Here is an 18,668-nt window from a genome sequence, read left to right on the forward strand (position 1 = left end):
ATGGCATAGCTTTCAATATGAAATTAGTTTTTTTTTTTTTATTCTATTCCAACTGGTCTGAATCGGATGGTCTTTCAATCTGCTTTTGGTTTCAACAATGTTGTCGCATGTTTATAAGATAAAAGTCCATCTTCCAGAATCAGCGTTGATTATTTTAGTTGACAATGGTGGTGTGACAATTCTTTGCTTTTTTACATGCGTCATGCTCTGTTCAGGTTGTGAATTTTTACGTACAGATTATTAACTTTGAATATAATTGAAATTTATTAATTTTTATAAGAATTATTTTTTAAGTCATAATTAAGATAATTTTTAATTAATTAACAATAGATATTTTTTTAATACTAATAGTATATTATTTTATGTGATATCCTTCACGGTTCCATTGCAAACCAATTTGGTCTCACGTGTTGACTGGTGTTATATATCTCTACTAGAATTTTAAGTGTGAGTTTAATTCAAGGTTAAGAAAGAGGTTGAACTCTAAATTTAAGTGATTTGTTTCTCAAAAAAAATTATTTATTGACTTATAATTCTTTTATTTATGGATCAATTAATTTATTGTTAATCCACTAGTGTAGAATTTTTATATTTAACAAATTTTTAATTTTTAAGTGCTAATTTGAAAAAAAATTAAAGTAAAAATATATCTTTTTATTGACTAGAAATGTATTTATATTTTAAAGAAAATTTCAAATATAATTTTAAAAGATAATTACGCATTTACGCTGGTTACAAGGCTAACAATAATTACATCTCATGTTTATTTGACCCCGAAAGCACCCTTAAGATACCAATTTTTTCTTCTTTTTTTCCCCGCATCTACCCTACACACTTTTCAATTCTACTGTATCTGTTTTTATTTATTTATTTAAAGATAAAAATTTTACTGTGAATCTGTCATTTGTATATTCATGCAAGATTTTAAAATAACACTAATAAGGAATATAGTATTAGTTAACAAGGGTTGTGTTGCTGACTACAGTTGAATGTCATGGTGAATTGGCTAAAGACCAAACACGTCATGAATAACTACACCATGAGCCATAGATAACAATGTAGAATGTTGTAATTGTAGACTTTGACTTTTTTTGGTAATAAATAAATAAGAGATACAGTATGAAAACTTTGATTAACCCTCCTCAGTCAAGGAAAACTAGTAACGCGGCATTGAAATCAAAACTGAAAAGTTTCCAAATGAGACCTTTTCTTTTTCTAGATGCCAAAAAGTGACTTTAATATGTAAAAATTATTAGTTAATAACGTGTATAGATTAGTTAAAGGACAGACACCACAATTTTTTTCTTAAGTATTAGATAACTAAATAGGTTATTTATCGACTAATTCATATATTCTCCTTATATTCTATATGTGATTCTATACTTTTGCCGAAACTAAATTCCTTTTTTATCTGTGTAATGATATGTATATCATTTAAAAAATAATATATATATATATATATATATATATATTAAATTTTATATTATATCGATCATATATTTTATTTATATCTTTTTTTTTTCTAATTCATAAAATTCAAAATTAAGGTGCATGACAAACATTATTTTTATCTAATTTGCGTTATATATCTTCATCCTTCTGACTTTTGTCATCAACAACTATTCATCAACACTTCAAAGGAAGGTTGATGACACTGACCTTCTTGGCCTTTGATGCCGGCGATGCATACCCTTTCCAAACCCATCCACACCTCCCCTATATATGTTTGTCACCAGCTAGCTACCTCTACTTCCTAGGTTTTGTTTATCAAGTTCTTTTTCAAATGCAGAACATTCATGAAAAATGTGTGTTCAAAACAAATATAAGAATATATATAATTCATGAAAAATATGGTGCATGATACAGTTATATAGTATGTATTTTTTTTTTTATCATCGTTGATTAATTAATTAATTAGAGGAGTTTTTTTTTTACCTATGACATATGTTGTTTATTCAATCTCCTTTCCTTTCATAAAATAAAAATAATAAAATTTTCATAAATTCATAAAACTATATCGTCTTAACAACTTTTTATTCTTATAATAATAATTATTATTGTTATTATTAAGATGAGTCTCTATAATTTCTTTTAAATCAGTTTTTGATAGAGTTTTTTTTTTACTTTTTAAATATATTAGAAATTAAATTTAGTATTTTTATAAAATTTATTTAAAAAATAATAATATATATAAAAACTAAAATTTTATTTGTTAAACCATAATTTGATTACAATAGTCTATTAATATATATATATATATATATATATATATATATATATATATCAACTTCTTAATCAATTTCTTTTCACCCTCGACTCTTATATCTCCTAATTAATCATTTAGTTATTGTTTTTTAAAATATAATTTTTAAATGACTGTATTTTTCTTATTAAAATTTTATTACCAACAAACAAATTTCCAATCAAATAAATATTAAATATTAGTAATGTTTTTTTAATATATATGAGTAACTGATTAATCTATGGGATAATTTCTGTAAAAATATTTTTTTATCAAATTTAAAAAATAAAATTTTAGCAATTTAATAATTACACAATTCTTAGATGATTATACTTTACTTATCATCAAAGATGTGTTCCAGATTTTTTAATTACAAGTATTTTTGTCACTAGAAATTTATTTGAGCTACCATGAAGCTGTTCTTCCTATCGGGATTTGTTGACTTATAGATTGGAACAATACTTGTCACTAAATACTTATTTTAAAAAATATTATATTAAATATACCATATAAATAAAAATAAGAAAATATTTAAAAATTTATTTTAAAATAAAAATAAACATAATCATATTCTTACTTTCTCCTCTGCATGTACATGCATTTTCTATGCTTAAAAATAAAAATATTAAAAGCAGGTGAATTTTTTTAAAATATTAAAAAAATAAAAAATAAAACATCGTGCATTACTATATTCTTATCATATGATTGTTTACACTTTGATTTAATAAGATCAAAATTTGAATAAGTTTATTTAGTGTAACGTCAACCTAAATCTTAAGATAAAAAGCATCTGAATGAACACTGCAAATACATGAATAAAGTAATTATCAATTATTATATTAAATTTATTTAGATAATAAAAAATATATTTAACTATAAATATTTTAAATAATTTATTTAAAAAAATTAGAATAACTCTTCATTATACTTAATTTATTATAATTATTATCTATAACTTCTTTTATATTAGTCGCATTTAAATTATTATTTGTTATTGATTTTATATATATTTTTTCCAAACACAAAGTTAGAGTTTTTTATTTAAAATTATCATGACTTATAATAACATTATTAAACTATAATTAAAGTATCAGATACCAAATCCGAATAAGTCAATGCCTTGTTTTTATCCACAGTTTACGAGAATAAAACAACACTGAGTTATTATAAAAATCTATCAAAATGCATGCACATAAAATAAATTTGTACAAATTTTTTATTTATTTATCCTTGCACGTGGGCACAGGACATGTCTCCATAATACTTTTTTTTTAACCGTATGCATTTAATATACTGTTAAGTTAACTTATTTTAATAATTAATTTTAAAATGTGCATTGCTGTGGTTAAAAAGCGTGAAACTCGTTTTACTTTTATAATTTAGCATAATTTATAAAACAAAGGCCTAGTGTGTGTTTAAAATATTTGAATGCTCTAATATACTGTTAAAATAAATATTTTCTGATTTTCATTTTATTAATAAACACATACCAATGCTTTTTAATAGACTTTTGAGTTAGGCACATTCGATTGTCCAAAACGGATCACCATCTTCCCCACACACAACCTTGGACCCACACCTGCACATTTACTTTTCCCTCCTGTCTTTGCCATTTACTGAAAAATACTTTGCAGTCTGTAGACCCAAGGTCCAAACATGTTACCCCAAAACCTGTACCAATAATGAAAGCTACACAAAAGGAGTATAACTAAAGCCCCAAAAAATGGAATAAAGGAACCATTTTTGTAGCTACCAGGAAATAGGTCTCTGTATAAATTATAAAATGGCTTTTCAATCCTCAATCTGCTAATATACTCTATACATCATTGACTAGATATTCTGCCAACATCCGTCACTATTTTCAAGATCAAGATCACAGGTTGTCTCCCTGCAATTAAGCACATTCTTCCTAATACCATGTTCCATCTTGTAAGGAATAAAAATGGACATGATGTTAATCTTCAGATATGACTCAGAGTGTGCTTAGAAATGTATTAAAAATTTACATATATAAATAAGATGTAAAAATTTATAATTTACAGTGTCAAAATTAACATAAATCTATTATATTTAAATGTGAACATAAATGCACACTTGCCCATTTTTTGTTTTGCAAACTTTTGATCACTTGCCTTGACTACTCGAAGGTCTACAACAAGTTTGGGCTGAAAAACAAAATGAGTTCAGTTGGATTAGAGCTTCAGACACACCCATGTTTATATAAAGCTTCTTGTCAGATACTCAAATGTAATGTTGAGAAAAAAGAAGAAACTCATGATGGATTAGAGTTGGCCCACATCTAACATTTTTTTCACTATTTTTTTTCTTTTGGACAATGAATATCTTTAAGAATTTTATTTTTTAAAATATAAAAAATGATGTAATTAGAGAAAATTATGGTACAAAATGTAAAAATCTTAAGTGGCGAGGAATAAAGCCCACTAAACGTCCATGGGTTAATTCAGGAAAACGGGCTTTACAGACCTCTGAGATTCTGACACAGGTGCTTATTTTTTTTTCTTTTTCAAACTCACAAAGGTGATTAAACCACTAACACAAACGCTGCTCAAGAAAGCCAAAATAGGTCACGCAAATCAAAACAATGAAACAAACGTTTCCTTTATTTAATTTTAATTATAAATCAGGTATATCTTCTGTGGAGGCAGATGAGTAGTATTAGAATCTCTTTTCGAATATTTAAAATACATATTAATAATTTATGCATATTTTTTATTAAAAATATTAAATTTTATAAGATTTAAAACATTAATAACATTAAAATTATAAATTTTAATAAAATATTTTATTAATATTTTACTATAAATATACACTAAAAATTAATATAATAATGTAAAAATTTATATACAATTTTTATATTTTTATTATTTGTAATTCAAATTATAATTTCATTTTACTAAAAAATTTACCTTCAAGACTATAAAATATAATTTTAACTAAAAATAATAAAAGAATCTTAACAAAATATACTTACATTTTATCCACTTAACAATACAAACAAACATTTCTGCATCTGAACTCGTTAATATTTTAAGAAAATTTATTATTATTATTATTCAACAAAACTTGTTTTATATTCTTAACATATATTAGATAAATTATTTCCTAGAGGCATATAATGTATTTCAACATAAAAATATTTGAGTCTCAACAAGTTAGTTAAAAATTTGCAGAGTTTTACTACAGCAATACAGACAAGAGATAATATATATATTAAAAAAAATATTAATATATATATTTTATTTAAACAAACGTTTGGGGTTCTGCAAGGGCACTCACTAGTGAATAGTTAGTAATTAGCTTACTCTTGGAAAAATACTTCAATTTCTTCCTCCTTTCAATGGCCAGAAGAAAAAGGAAGAGTTGTTAGGGTTTTCATTTTTTCACTGCACTTGAGTTTTCCATCAACCAAATTCGATTGAAATAAACTTTATTTTTTAAGGAAATCGGACCTAGAGTTCATGGACCGCTTACGTCCTCGGAACAAAGTGGTCTTTTCTGGATTTATGAATTCCGAGGTATTACAATTGTAATTGTTATGCCTAATAGCTTGGGTTTAGGTTTCGAATTTTGTTGAACTCTTTCTATGCCTTACAAGAGGAGGCCTTATATTTCCTGTGTTGGGAATTAGAAGCTTTTAGATATAATTTTTTAGTTTGTGGGTTTGATTAACGTTTTTTTCAGTGACCGTGGTGTGTAATCGGATTTCCCTGGTTTAATCACGTTTTACATTTTGGCTTAAGAGTGTTTAACTTCTACTTATGTTACTTCGTTGTTGGCGACGGTGTTTATGTCAAATGGTAGAGGGTGATATTTTGTGAAGGTTATGGAATATAATTGGTGTGTTTTATAATGTCCTGTTCTCAACTCATAATGATTTGAACTTGTGCTTCGACCAACAGATTGAGAAAATGGAGAAATTGCTAAGGGAACCCAAAGGACAATCATTGAGCAAGGAATTTTACCAAAAGCTTGCTACAAGTTTCAAGTGAGTTTTGCCTTTCAGTGGTTGTTAGTTTATTTTCTATTGTCATTGAGGAATTGTGTTTGTAATGTTCTGTTTCTGCAGCCGTTCCTCTGCTCGTGCTGGGAAACCTATCATAAAATGGACAGAGGTTAATGCATTTTCTTACTAACTTGTGTATTTTTTCCTTAATTTTCAGTACACCGAGCATCAAATACTGTTACTTTGTTTTTTATAATAGTCGAGAACTTGTTTGTCTTTGTGGCTTTTTCTATGTATTTGGTCTTAATTATTTTTTAATTACTTCTTCTTTTTTTGGGGAGATTTTAGATTCAAAATTGGTTTCAGACTAGGCTCCAAGACTCACCACAAGTTCCTAATTGTGAATTGATGTTTCCTAAAGGCCTTGGATGTAAGGAAGGTGAGACTTCTTCCATGCCTTAAGGTTCTTAGCATAGATGGTATTTATACTGACTTCAAGCATTCAAATGGTTAACTTGAGAATATTTAATATACTTGCAATGTCTGTCATAACTTAAGGTAGGTTTGATGTGTCTGGCTTTATGTTACATTTTTTTCCTATAACTGCTTTAAAATGCGGTGTATAAAATGTCATGATATGGCTTTTATGTGAAACTGTGTTATGTTATTAGGAGTATGTTGGGTAGAATAAAATATTACAATGAAGATGAAGAAGCAACCCACCAGCAATGAAGGGAATATGAAAGTGCTATAATTCAGCCTTCCATGGGCTATTTCTCACTTTCTATTTTCATTTTCTGTCTATATTCAGTTAGCTGCTACACTTGTATGTATGTATGTATATTTGTATGTGTATATGTATATATAAATCTGAGTAAACTCCTGATAAATTGTATCAAATAAGTTCATGTGAGATGGTGCCTGAACTGATAGCTTTGCAGGAGACATGATGATAGACCCATCAGAGATGGAATTTGAAGCAAGGTCATCAAAAGATGGAGCATGGTAAGCACATATTGCAGTTAATTTGTAATCATGAATGCTAGATATGAAGTATTTTAAATTTTAATGTTACTGAAAGGTTTTGATAAATACATTCCCAAGGCATTAAAGAAAAGTATTCTCAAGTACACTAATACCAATTTTATAAATCTACACATGGATTATAATCCAAATTACATATTTTTTTAATCTTTTTTGCCATGTTTACATTGAAGGTCCTTTGATTGTCGATAGCTTCATCATATATCATACTATATTTGTACCCCTTGGCATGCATGCAGTGTTGGTAGAAATCAAGGTCATCAATCATGGATTAAGCCTCTAGATTAGTAGATTAAATACTGATGCACCAATGTCACTTCTGGCTATCATGTTATTATTATTAATTAGTACTTAATTAATTATTACTGTTATTATTTAATATGGAAGAACACATTTTATGTGGCATGATTCATAAGTGGCTTAACTTGTTTACATCCATAGTAGGGTAAAATTTTGCTTTGTGCATTCGCATCCGAAGATGGAATGAAAATGCATAGAGTTCCTTCCTGCTATATAGATATTCCAAAAACCGATCAGGCTCTTGTTTACAAAAAATCTTTGTAGTTTTCTTCTCTCTGTCCTCATTGTTAAGCAACATATCTTCTCTTAATTTGATTGATTGTCCTCTTTTATTAAACATACAATTATTTTGTTTCCTTGCTGGTTTAGGGTTTTCGCAAATCACTGAGATGAAACTTGAATTTTAATTGAAAAACAGGACCTAAAGAATTCCATATAAGTTTTGTCTTCCAATTTTACATTTTGAAAAAATTAAGTTAACTGCTTTATTATTGCTAAAGAAAAGGGATATTTGAAGAGTTCGTGCCATCTATACCATAATGGTTGGGCTATAACATTATGGGTAGTTTATTTTTGCTTTTTGGATTTGAACTGCACTTTCTTGCTCTGTCCTGCACTTTCTTTCTATATTTGAAAGAAAATTGTTTTTTTTTTTTAATTTTAGTTATCAGCTATCATTAAATTTTGTACAATTGGCAATATGGTCTATTTGCAGACATAGGGCACATTACATTTGGCGTTTCTGTTCTGATCAATTGTGTAATCTTAAAAATTTTGTTTCTAAGTCAAGGACATTGCTGCAGGTATGATGTTGAGGCATTTCTAGCTCACAGATTTCTTAGCTCGGGGGAAGCTGTAAGTTCTAACAATCATGATGTTCATGGCTTAGTGCTGCAAGTCTTGATATTGGATTGATAAATTGATTTGCCTCTCAAAAGGGGATGCAAGATTTTGCCATCTGATACTCTTCTGCCGTTTGTTAAAGGAAGTCCATGTCAGATTTATTGGATTTGGAGCTGAGGAAGATGAATGGGTTAATATAAAAAATTCAGTCCGAGAGCGCTCTGTACCTTTGGAAAACAAAGAATGTTCTAACCTCAAAGTTGGAGACCCCGTCCTGTGCTTCCAGGTGAATTAGGCTGAATTTTCTCATTGAAGTGTTGTTACAGGACATGAGTGTATTTAACTTTGTAATTTTCAATTGGATTTTAGGAGAGGAGAGATCAAGCAATTTACTACGATGCTCACATTTTGGAGATCCAGAGGAGAATGCATGATATTAGAGGTTGCAGGTGTCTCATCTTAATTCGTTATGATCATGACAACAGTGAGGTGCTTATTATTTCTGCATTTGGTTGTGTTGACCATTTCATGTGTAATAAGTTTTTAATGTTTACCTGTCCCAGGAAAGAGTCCACTTGAGGAGACTTTGTCGTAGACCAAGATCTTAGGTGTATTTGGATCAATTCTTTTGACATTCCAGATGGTAAGTAACTTTCAAACACTAAGCAAACGACCTAGATGCCTAGTAGAAAGCAACTAGCTCATGACAACTTGAGTTGATTTTCGTGCTTGTTCATGCAAATTTGATAGCTTTAACATGTAAACCCCTTTCCCGCCCTATTAGTTATTGGTTGGGACTGCTGTAGATGTTGAATGGTGAAGCTATTGGAAAATGGATGTAGTTGAAATGCGTCTTTTTTTTTTTGTTATCATAATTTTTGTAGAGAAGGGAAATTGACGTTAAAAGAAGAATCTGATTGACAATTATGGCATTATTGTGATTAAATCAGCGTTGTATTGTAGTTTAAAGCATAAATATGCGTAAATTCGATCATATGAAGCAATATATTTTATTTATATTGTGAGTACAGTAAAAGTTACAGGAAAAATTTTGAAGTATTATTTTAGGCTTAAATATAATTAACAGTAATTATTAATCTAAAATATTACACTGATATGCCCCTATAATTCATAGTCGTTTATATAAATTAAAGAAATAAAGCTTCTCAACGTAAAATATATTAAGTTTTGTTTAACGATTTGAAGATAAAAATATGTTGTATGCTCATTTCATCCTTTGGAAACCTTACACATTAAATGTGACAAGATCAGGATATTTAAATAAATCAGGAATCAAATTTATTCAGATAAGAAATGTACGAATGTGAATGAAAGCAATCTTTCAATACTCGAATTTTGAAGGTTGCGTCCGTCCAGCCTACAGATTTCATATCCCCTAACAATCCAATTCGGTTGTGAAAACGATGCCTGAAATGCAAGAGGATGGAGAGGACTTCAGTTAGGACAAGTTAATATCTATTAATTGTTAGCATTAGCTGTCAATTAAGCATAAATGAAAGGATTTCAATCGGGACTGGTTGGTGCAACTGAAAAACTAATAAATGGGTTATATAGAGTGTAATCAACAAAAACGAACATGCACTCACCAACTTAGATAGGTTTCTAGAGTTAGATAAAAATACAGGTTTCTAGAGATGATAAGAAAATAGAACAATGCAGCTCATAAATCAAATTTAGGTTGCGTTCATCCTTTACGCTTTACTCCAAAAATGCTTAATTACTTTTTGTCATACATTACATTCATCAATTTGACTCGTTTATAATTTAGAAAGTTCGTAAAACAATGACTGAACTCAGTTAAAAATATCAATGATGTAAACCGAAAATGAGATTTATAGTACCTTCAGTATGTTGCCCAACATATGATGTGATTAATTTGTTAGATGTTAAACTTATTATGAAATTTTAAAACCATATGATATCACCAATGAAATGCTTACTAGGTACTGCTAACTTGCCAAGGAAAGTACTAGCTCTAGTATATTTAAATCACTATTGGTGGACCAATTTATTTGGTTATAACACAACATTCTTGGTGGACCAAAAAATGAACTTTCTCAGTTTATTTAAATCATTTTTTTATTATCTATTATACCTTTTATCTAATTGACTAATTTATTTGTCACTTATTATTCTGTAAAATCATCTTTTCTAGGAAAAAACCACTCACATGAAATGGTAGTACAATAATGTTAAGATATAATAAAATTGTCAAAACACGTGAATTAAGAAAAAAGTAGAGAAATCCACGCTAAAAAAAATGATTTAGTTTCACATAATATCACAAGAAAGTTATATAAAACTAAATAACTGGTAGATATATTTCATTTGTGTCTTTGTAGACATTTAACAATTTATTTAATCAGTTACTAGTGACAATTTGGAAAATTGTTTTCATCCTTGTCATATAAATATTGTTTTTATCCTAAAATAGTGAAGGCACTAGCACATTGAACAAATTAAATTATCAATTTACGTTACCTTTTTTTGTCGTGTCGAAGATGCTTCTTAAGTCATGACAGGAATACATAGCTCAAAGCTGGCTCCTTTCTTTCATTCTTAATTTTATTTATGTGATGAGCTAGCTCCTCCCTTTGTTTGGTTGAAACCATGACATCTTCTATACTACATAAAATATTAGAGATGATTAGAGAACAGGTGATAGAATCCACAACTACCCACTCTGCCAGGATCACTCAATTATGCACACGCTATATTTCGAGTCCTGAATTGAACAGCAGGATATGGATATATCAATTTGGACTTTTGCTTTCCGGTTTGCTGAATGGCTGGGACGCACATAACTAAATAGGTTACTCAAAAAGTATAAAATGGAGTTGTACCTAATCATACAAAGATAGACTTTAACGGTAATATACAGCTAATGAACTTTGGATTTCTTCTCCCATAGGACATCCCACCGATTATCAATAGTCACCCAAATGGTTGACAGCCAACATTTAAGGATGGTAACTCTCGACTAGCATTTGGCTTAACATTTTATGGAATTTTCCCTTGAAAGAGTTGAGCCAAACAGCTCGTAACAAATTGAAGCCATCCATCGGATTCAATTATAATACCTCACCCCATATAAGCCGAGAAAATTCTAATATTTGAACAAGGATGGGAGAATCACATACGGTAACTAGATCCAAAAACATCAGTTTCTTGAACAGCTTCAGACTTCCCTTGACATATGGGTTGGTCCAGCAACATAACCGCTGTGGTGGACCAACCAAAGTCTGCCAGTTATCAAAGCTGCAGAAATAAATGTAGCATCCAAACAATCTGAATATCTACTGGGAGCAAGAAAAATGAAACATCAAACATCATTTCAGCTGCAAAATACAAGTAGAATAATAAAGCTGCAGAATTAAATACCTGCTTCATATGTCCAAGTAAACTCTGGTGATACACAAGTCAATAACGAAGAGGTATACAAGTTATCACCTTCTAGATAGCCAACTTCTCATAAGAATCAAAAGTGCATCTTTCAATGTTTGGTTTTAGAACAAGAATCAAACAAAATGACCGACCCGGAGAAGCCATCATGTAAACTTCGGATACTGGAAGTAAAAAGTGGTCAGAACAATAGAGATGTAATTTTCAGTCATTATCTACGCAAAAAGATGGAAATTATTTTCAACTGCTAGTAACTGAGCTGATGCTTATATAGCTCCAATTAAAAAACAATAAAGCCTACAAGGTAGACACCACACTATCTTCAAAATAGAATGTGTCATAGTAAAGTATACAAAAGAATTAACTGACAGTGCAAAAATAATTTTCAAAAGCACAACAGAAAAGGGTCATAACTCAAAACTAAAGTATCCTGATCCGTCATTTCAATTAGACTAACCCCATTCAAATTTTGAGATGTATCCACAGACCAAATAGAGTTGGGAATAATTTATCACAGAAAGACAGCATCAACAATAATAATAACAATAATTAGATTACAATGATTAAAAAATTACAAACTGCAGCCAAGTATACAACTGTCTGTTAGTCAAATGTGGTAGGGATAGAAAGGGCTAAGTACAAGGCTGCAGAGCTTAAATTGTCCAGTTCACACTGGAAAATCATAGTTGGATATTTGCATAATACCATCAATAAACAAAAACCTGACTTGTGCACATGCCTTCAACATAGTAATTACTGTTCACATCTGTACAAACTTTATAACAAAATACTTGTCACAATTGACACAATCTAATTTTGCCAATAACTTGAGAATTTTTTATAATGTTGAAATACAGTGCACAGGTTTTGCGTCATATGATGTGTGATGGTGACCATAAAGAAAGGTTTAGCATACATCAATGCTGGTCTGCATTGTTCAGAAAATTTGTGAGAGGATCTTCAGTTCCCATTTAGAAGATGTAAGGCAATCAGGATCATCCCAGAGGTCAAAATGATGTCAGCTGGAATCTCAATTTCAGCAGTTTACGACACTGTTCTCCCATAACAAATAGATGCAATATAGAGATTCTTTGCCCATTTTTCCTGCAGAAACAAAATATCAAATATTAACATGTATGATCATGAAATGACAATGAATAAAGGAAAACAAGATAAATTGCCTACCTTGACATGAGTACTAGGAAAAGCAGATGTGCGGAGTGTTTCTTGAGTTTCATCAGCTGGTTTTCTTCTTGGGACACTAAGAACAAAAGCAGCTTGGTCCCATGTTGCAGCAGTTGAGGTGATGCGGTAACCACTGTCCCACCTCCTATGAATACCTTCACTGGGATACAGGAAATCAAGTTCCACAACCTGGCATTAGGTTTGGAGAAAAGAATATATACATCAGATAGAATTCGTCATATCATTAGAGATTTTTTATCGCATTATTATAAGAAAACAAGACCTGGTCCGAAAAACCAGCCCCACGGGACATAACAATTGCCCATCTAGTGCCAGCAGTGGCCATAGCAGTGACATAAAATCCTTCTCTCCATTTTTTGTTGATCCACTTAAATGGAAATGAATCACTGACTTTATAGGATTGCTGTAAGTACTGGGTACCTAAAAGAAACAATCCAACAAGACAAGTGAAACAATTAAACACAATACTATTGGTCAAATTGTGCAAAACACTCATAAAAAATAAGCCAACTATTGATGTCCCAAATACACGTGAAGAATAAAGGTTTCAGGGACATTAACCTTTAGACATTACGACCAATGAGTATCCATTACTAGCTCCGGCTATGGCACTTATGTAATAGTTCTTCTCCCACTGTTCCATAATCCATTCCTATTAAAACAGATGACTTTGTCAACTTGCATTAAGTTCAAAATAAAAATACAGTACAGAAAACACTATATAGTTAATTGTGATATCAACATCAAATACAATGCCACAACTGAAATGTAAACTAGCTAACCTTGTGAAGAAAGTAGGAAGAGAGTTTATAAACTTGTGCAGTGAAACCAGTGCCAGCATCCATGATGAGCGCCCAAAGATTTGAACAAGAAGCCACACTGCTAATAAATAAACCGTCTTCATTTCCTTTCTCAATGTGTTGGGACAGCCGCACATCAGCAACATTATAATGATACCTATACCAAAATAAATAAATAAGGTCTAACATTTTAAAACCACCAGCAGAAACTTATTTAACATCAGAAGAAAACCTTTGCTTCATTGGACGTCGAGCATTGTAAACACTAATCCATTGTGTTGCCGGCATTCCCATTCGAACCTTCTTCTTTGGTTGTTCATCATCATCCTCTTCCATGGTCAATCGCCCTCTCTTATGTCCAACTTGACATATAAGCTTCACAATAGAAGCACACAAAAGGGTAGGAAGAGTCAGACTTTAAATGTGCAAGTAATAAAAAAGTAAATTCAGTGATAATAGCACTAAGTACCTTCTGAGCGCCCTCAGTGTTTATTGGCCTGATGTCTGGATTTGGACCCACAACTCCATCAAAAATGGATATATATTTTGCATAATTTGGTTCTTCATCAAACTTTAAATTTACTATGTATTCAACAAACTGCCGGAAAGGTTGAGGACAAAAGCAACATAGAGTTTCTGGAGAAGTGGCCATCTTTTTCTTGCAGACAAGAAATCCTTTATTTTCTCCCTGTGACAAAATATTTCATAAGAATCGTATTTCAGTTATCAGTAATACTAAAATGATCATGGCCTAGTTTGGATAAACTTCTAGATAAATACTTATAGGAGAAGAAATAAAGGAATAATGTGAATAGAACATTTTTCATAAGTTAAAAATAACTTCTAATCTTGAAGTTTTAGAGAAGTTAAATAATAGAACTTCTAAAAAATTTGGAAAATACAAGTTGATTTTAACTTACGGGAGAGATTTAGTTTATTTTACTTCTTTATTTTTGTATCCTATAAGTACTTATTGAGAAGTTTATCGAAATTCAAAACAATAATAACCTGATATCCTTGCCAAGGTAGCCGACCACGAAGAAGGAAGACAAGTGTGTAAGCAAGAGATTCCAAGTCATCTCTCCTGCTACCTGTTCTACCCAGGTGAGCATGCACACTAGCATATCGAACTGTGCCCCTGTTGTAAGATTGCAGTTTACAAATCATTCATACCCAAACATTGACTACAGTTTATAAAAATTTAACAAACAATTTACCTGAATACATCAGGACGTTGATCATAGTCAACATGAAGGCCAGTCGAACTATCACGCCATCGAGTTGCTGCATAATAAATATGCAGTGGGATGAAAAGCAAAATTATGAGAAATTAGGTATATCTTCATTGACAAGGAACAAATCAAAGCTTCAAGAATATGTGTAGCATATTTACCTAAACCAAGATCAACCAGAAACAACTTCTTCTCATCAGGAGTTCCAGGGGGTCCAAGCAAAAAGTTCTCAGGTTTTACGTCACCATGCACATATCTACAATAAACACAATAATGATGAAATGTTCTTTACAACAAAATGTGATCAATAAAAACTAAAACCCATGTCGTAAAATAATTCAAAATTTATACATGCTGATGACAGGTACCCATTCTAACTTACACTGGTACGGAATGATAAAGCATTAATTTCTATGTAAGTATTTATTAATTTAAAACTTATATGTGATGATGATACCATTCTAACTTACACTGGCATGTTATGATAGAGCAACTATGTTAGTACCTATTAATAAACAATTATGGGCAAGGGCATAACAATGAATTTCCTTCCAGGGGTGCAGGTTATACAAGATACACCATACTCTCCTTTTTTCTGACTGGATACATGATCCACTAACAGTAACCTCAAAATGATATAACTACATACTCAAGATATACAAAATTATTAATGAATAAATTTTAAAAAGGGCTCTATGTGTGTTATACTTAAGATGGAATCCCACAGGTTTGTCCCATTGGTCATAATAAGTGAAAATCTGGATTCATTCCCTAACTTGTAGTCTGGACTAACGTGAAAATTTGGGGAGGTCCGAGTCTGACTAACAAAAGTGATGAGCTTTAGTATTTAAAATAAAATCCAGAGAGCCAAATCATACAGAAGAATAGCGTCAGATTTAAAAGTTCCCACTTCCCAATTCATTTTATATAAATAAATGTCGCTCAACCCAAGGAATAAAATACTTTTTCCTTCATCATGCCCCCGAAGGGTAATGAGAAATGATTGACGGTGTTCCTCTGACATGATAAATAAAGAGAACACACAAATATATCATATGGTGAGAACATTCAGGAAGTAGTCTGAACCATAACCAATCCGACCGAAAATAAAATACAGAAATAAGTTATAAATATTATCACGAAGATGAGTATCACCCTCTAGAATGCATCTTCTCCAATATGGAGATAGCCTCAATTGCTATACAGGCCACCATTTCTGTAGACATCCTGAAACGAAAAAGGAAGAAGTAAAGGTTAGCTATTCAATATTCACTACAATGTTAACAAAAATAAAATGCATGACATTTCAATAACATTTCAGAGGTACTCACGTGTGTGAGTTGTTATTCCAAACATCCCACAGGCTAGGGCCAAGCATATCCATGACCTGCATGTAACGTTACATTACAAAAACATCCAGAGACAACCACAAGTCCCCATCCATCTATTAAAAAACTCATGAGCACATACCATTATATAGTAGTCACCTTGCCGTCCCTTGAAGTGAACTCGTGGAACACCATGACTACCACCAAGAGCACTACAACATGACCATGGCCAAAGTCAACACTTAACATCATCAAGTAAGACCTCAGCAGACCAACTCCATCCTAAGGAAATAAAAGACAGCAAACTCACTTGTAAACCTGCCACTCATATGGAGGTCCATAATTGCACCCCTTGCTACTTCTATGTTCAAATTTTAAGGCTACCTGCAATAAGGGCAACAAATGGATAATGAGGAATGCAATATGAATCCTTTGAACCAAAAATCAACCCACGAACACCATACCTCAATTGCCCCAGAACCAGACCGTTCACTAGAATTTGTAGCCCCTACACGCCGACCAACATAAACTTGCCCAAATCCTCCCTTCCCAAGTTTTCTCTCTATTCTGTACAACGGAGAACCACCAACTTGGACCTGTTGTCAACAACTACACAATAGATTAAATTTCCAACATAGTACAAAAATCATTTTACATGAACAACCTTAGTATATAACCTCTGACTCATCTAACACTAGAAACGCCAAGTTCTTGACTGAAGAATAAAAGAAGCGATTTTCGTGCATTTCCTCAGAACTCAAACAAGAAAGAAAACACGAGAAGTAGAAGCTCACGAGACGAAAACCACCTTCTCAGGAAGCGGAGCGGTGGTGCCTTCGTCTTCAGCTCCCGGAGCCTTATCTGCGCTACGGCCACCACTATCGTACTCATCCATGGCTTCCTCCTCCAAAATCCTAACGGGAGGCTTCTTCTTATTCTTCTCTCCTTCCTCTTCCTTCAACTTCCTGGCCGTGTTTTCACGAACGGCACCGGCGTTGTCGTTGTTCACGACGTTGCCGATTTCATTGACGGCGATCGCGTTCTTCTGCTTCCGATTCCTCCTGGCCGGAGTTTCGTCGGCGGTTCTCTTCCTCCGACGAGTTCCGGCTGCGGCCGGCGAGTCTGGTTGGGTAATCGAGTTCGGGTTAACGTTATCTACAAAGCGGTTTCTGCGTGGTCGGGTACGGAGCTCAGGCATGGTAAGAGTGGTGTTGGCCCATGAAGAAGAGGGAGAATCATGAAGGTTCCAGAATCATCTATGAGTACAGATGATGAAGTATAAATAAAATAAATAAATAACAAAAAATGAAGAGAAAACGAGTTGATACGATCAAGCGAAGGTTAGGGTTTGGATGAGAGGGAAGTTTAGAAATCTATGGAGGGAAACGAAAGAGAAACGGATTCTTACAAGTCTTAAGATTTTTAGTACAGAGACGGAGAAAGTTAGAGAAAGAGAAAGACAGAAAGAAGCGATGCTTCGTTTTTTCCTTACTCTAATTTTTGAAAAACAAGTATTTTATACGCAGCGCATTACCTGACATTGTTTTATGGACTTGTATGGTTATGGAAATTGGTGAGAATATAATAATGATAATAATAATAAATTGTGGATTTGTCTGGTTGTGAGTTGTATAGAGTGCTTTTATCTTTCCTCTTTTGGGTGGGGGGCATTTCATTTTAATTTTATTTCTTTTTCAAATGTTTCAACACAAATTATTCTTCATTTTCTTGCTCCCCAACCCTACCGTGAAAGTTATGGTCTTATGGAATCACATCTAAAGTGTTTTTCATAAATGGTGAATATTTCTCGTGGATTTTCATGGTTTAAAACTGTAACATTGATCTCCAAGTTTTATATATCAGTCGAATTTACAATTTACTTATCCGTTCTATTTTCAGGAAAAACTGTGTGTCCTCGTGTATTAGTCTCTGAAAATAAATATCATGCCAAAAGAAATAAGAAATACATCCCCAAAAATACTACTGTTACCAAATTCTTGAAGTGGGTCTTCGAGCTTAAAATATTTTTTTTTTTCAATGCAAACGAGTGCATTCAATGAAATTCAGATACTTAGTTGATAAATACAATTTTATTGTGAGCCCATCATTTTAAGTGGGTTAAACGGGCCGATATGTCGGGCCAGACCCATTTTAATATCCCACTGAAAAGACCAAGAGACATTGAATAATGGCTTAAGGCATAGCTCTACGAGTCAACTATAAAACACGAGTCAGTGACTTTGTCCAGACAAATAACCAAGTGTTGGCCAAAAATTAAAGGTAAAA

The 18,668-nt window shown here is 31.7% G+C and overlaps 2 protein-coding genes across 7 annotated transcripts; one reads left to right on the top strand and one right to left on the bottom strand.

Moving 5' to 3' along the window:
* The first annotated feature begins 5,517 nt into the window (after positions 1 to 5,517).
* Positions 5,518 to 9,332, top strand: LOC113865970 (protein SAWADEE HOMEODOMAIN HOMOLOG 1-like). 2 transcript variants are annotated; one of them, XM_027500811.1, is made up of 10 exons: positions 5,554 to 5,778; positions 6,163 to 6,248; positions 6,330 to 6,375; positions 6,555 to 6,645; positions 7,148 to 7,211; positions 8,354 to 8,405; positions 8,536 to 8,679; positions 8,763 to 8,882; positions 8,957 to 9,027; positions 9,066 to 9,144. In XM_027500811.1, the coding sequence occupies exons 1-9, from the start codon at positions 5,722 to 5,724 to the stop codon at positions 8,999 to 9,001; spliced, it is 705 nt and encodes a 234-aa protein (XP_027356612.1). In that variant the 5' UTR covers positions 5,554 to 5,721; the 3' UTR covers positions 9,002 to 9,027; positions 9,066 to 9,144. The 2 variants fall into 2 exon arrangements, with proteins under 2 accessions (XP_027356611.1, XP_027356612.1); XM_027500810.1 differs by having other exon boundaries at positions 5,518 to 5,778; positions 8,957 to 9,332.
* On the bottom strand, positions 9,063 to 17,879 carry LOC113865969 (casein kinase 1-like protein HD16). Of its 5 annotated transcripts, none has more exons than XM_027500807.1 (20): positions 17,191 to 17,879; positions 16,847 to 16,978; positions 16,693 to 16,766; positions 16,525 to 16,594; positions 16,386 to 16,441; positions 16,210 to 16,281; positions 15,216 to 15,310; positions 15,040 to 15,106; positions 14,831 to 14,960; positions 14,292 to 14,510; positions 14,055 to 14,197; positions 13,805 to 13,979; positions 13,584 to 13,674; positions 13,285 to 13,442; positions 13,002 to 13,190; positions 12,733 to 12,920; positions 11,800 to 11,980; positions 11,555 to 11,713; positions 10,896 to 11,034; positions 9,556 to 9,821 (listed from the first exon to the last, which is right to left on the bottom strand). In XM_027500807.1, exons 1-16 carry the CDS (start codon positions 17,578 to 17,580, stop codon positions 12,861 to 12,863), a joined length of 2,121 nt encoding a protein of 706 aa, XP_027356608.1. In that variant the 5' UTR covers positions 17,581 to 17,879; the 3' UTR covers positions 9,556 to 9,821; positions 10,896 to 11,034; positions 11,555 to 11,713; positions 11,800 to 11,980; positions 12,733 to 12,860. The 5 variants fall into 5 exon arrangements, with proteins under 5 accessions (XP_027356606.1, XP_027356608.1, XP_027356610.1 ...); XM_027500806.1 differs by having other exon boundaries at positions 9,599 to 9,821; positions 10,896 to 11,039; positions 11,555 to 11,710; positions 11,796 to 11,980; XM_027500808.1 differs by having other exon boundaries at positions 9,656 to 9,821; positions 11,555 to 11,710; positions 11,796 to 11,980.
* Positions 17,880 to 18,668: the final 789 nt, after the last annotated feature.

Source organism: Abrus precatorius, unplaced genomic scaffold, assembly GCF_003935025.1.
Source record: "Abrus precatorius isolate BTA unplaced genomic scaffold, Abrus_2018 Scaffold4, whole genome shotgun sequence".
Lineage (NCBI taxonomy): Eukaryota > Viridiplantae > Streptophyta > Magnoliopsida > Fabales > Fabaceae > Abrus > Abrus precatorius.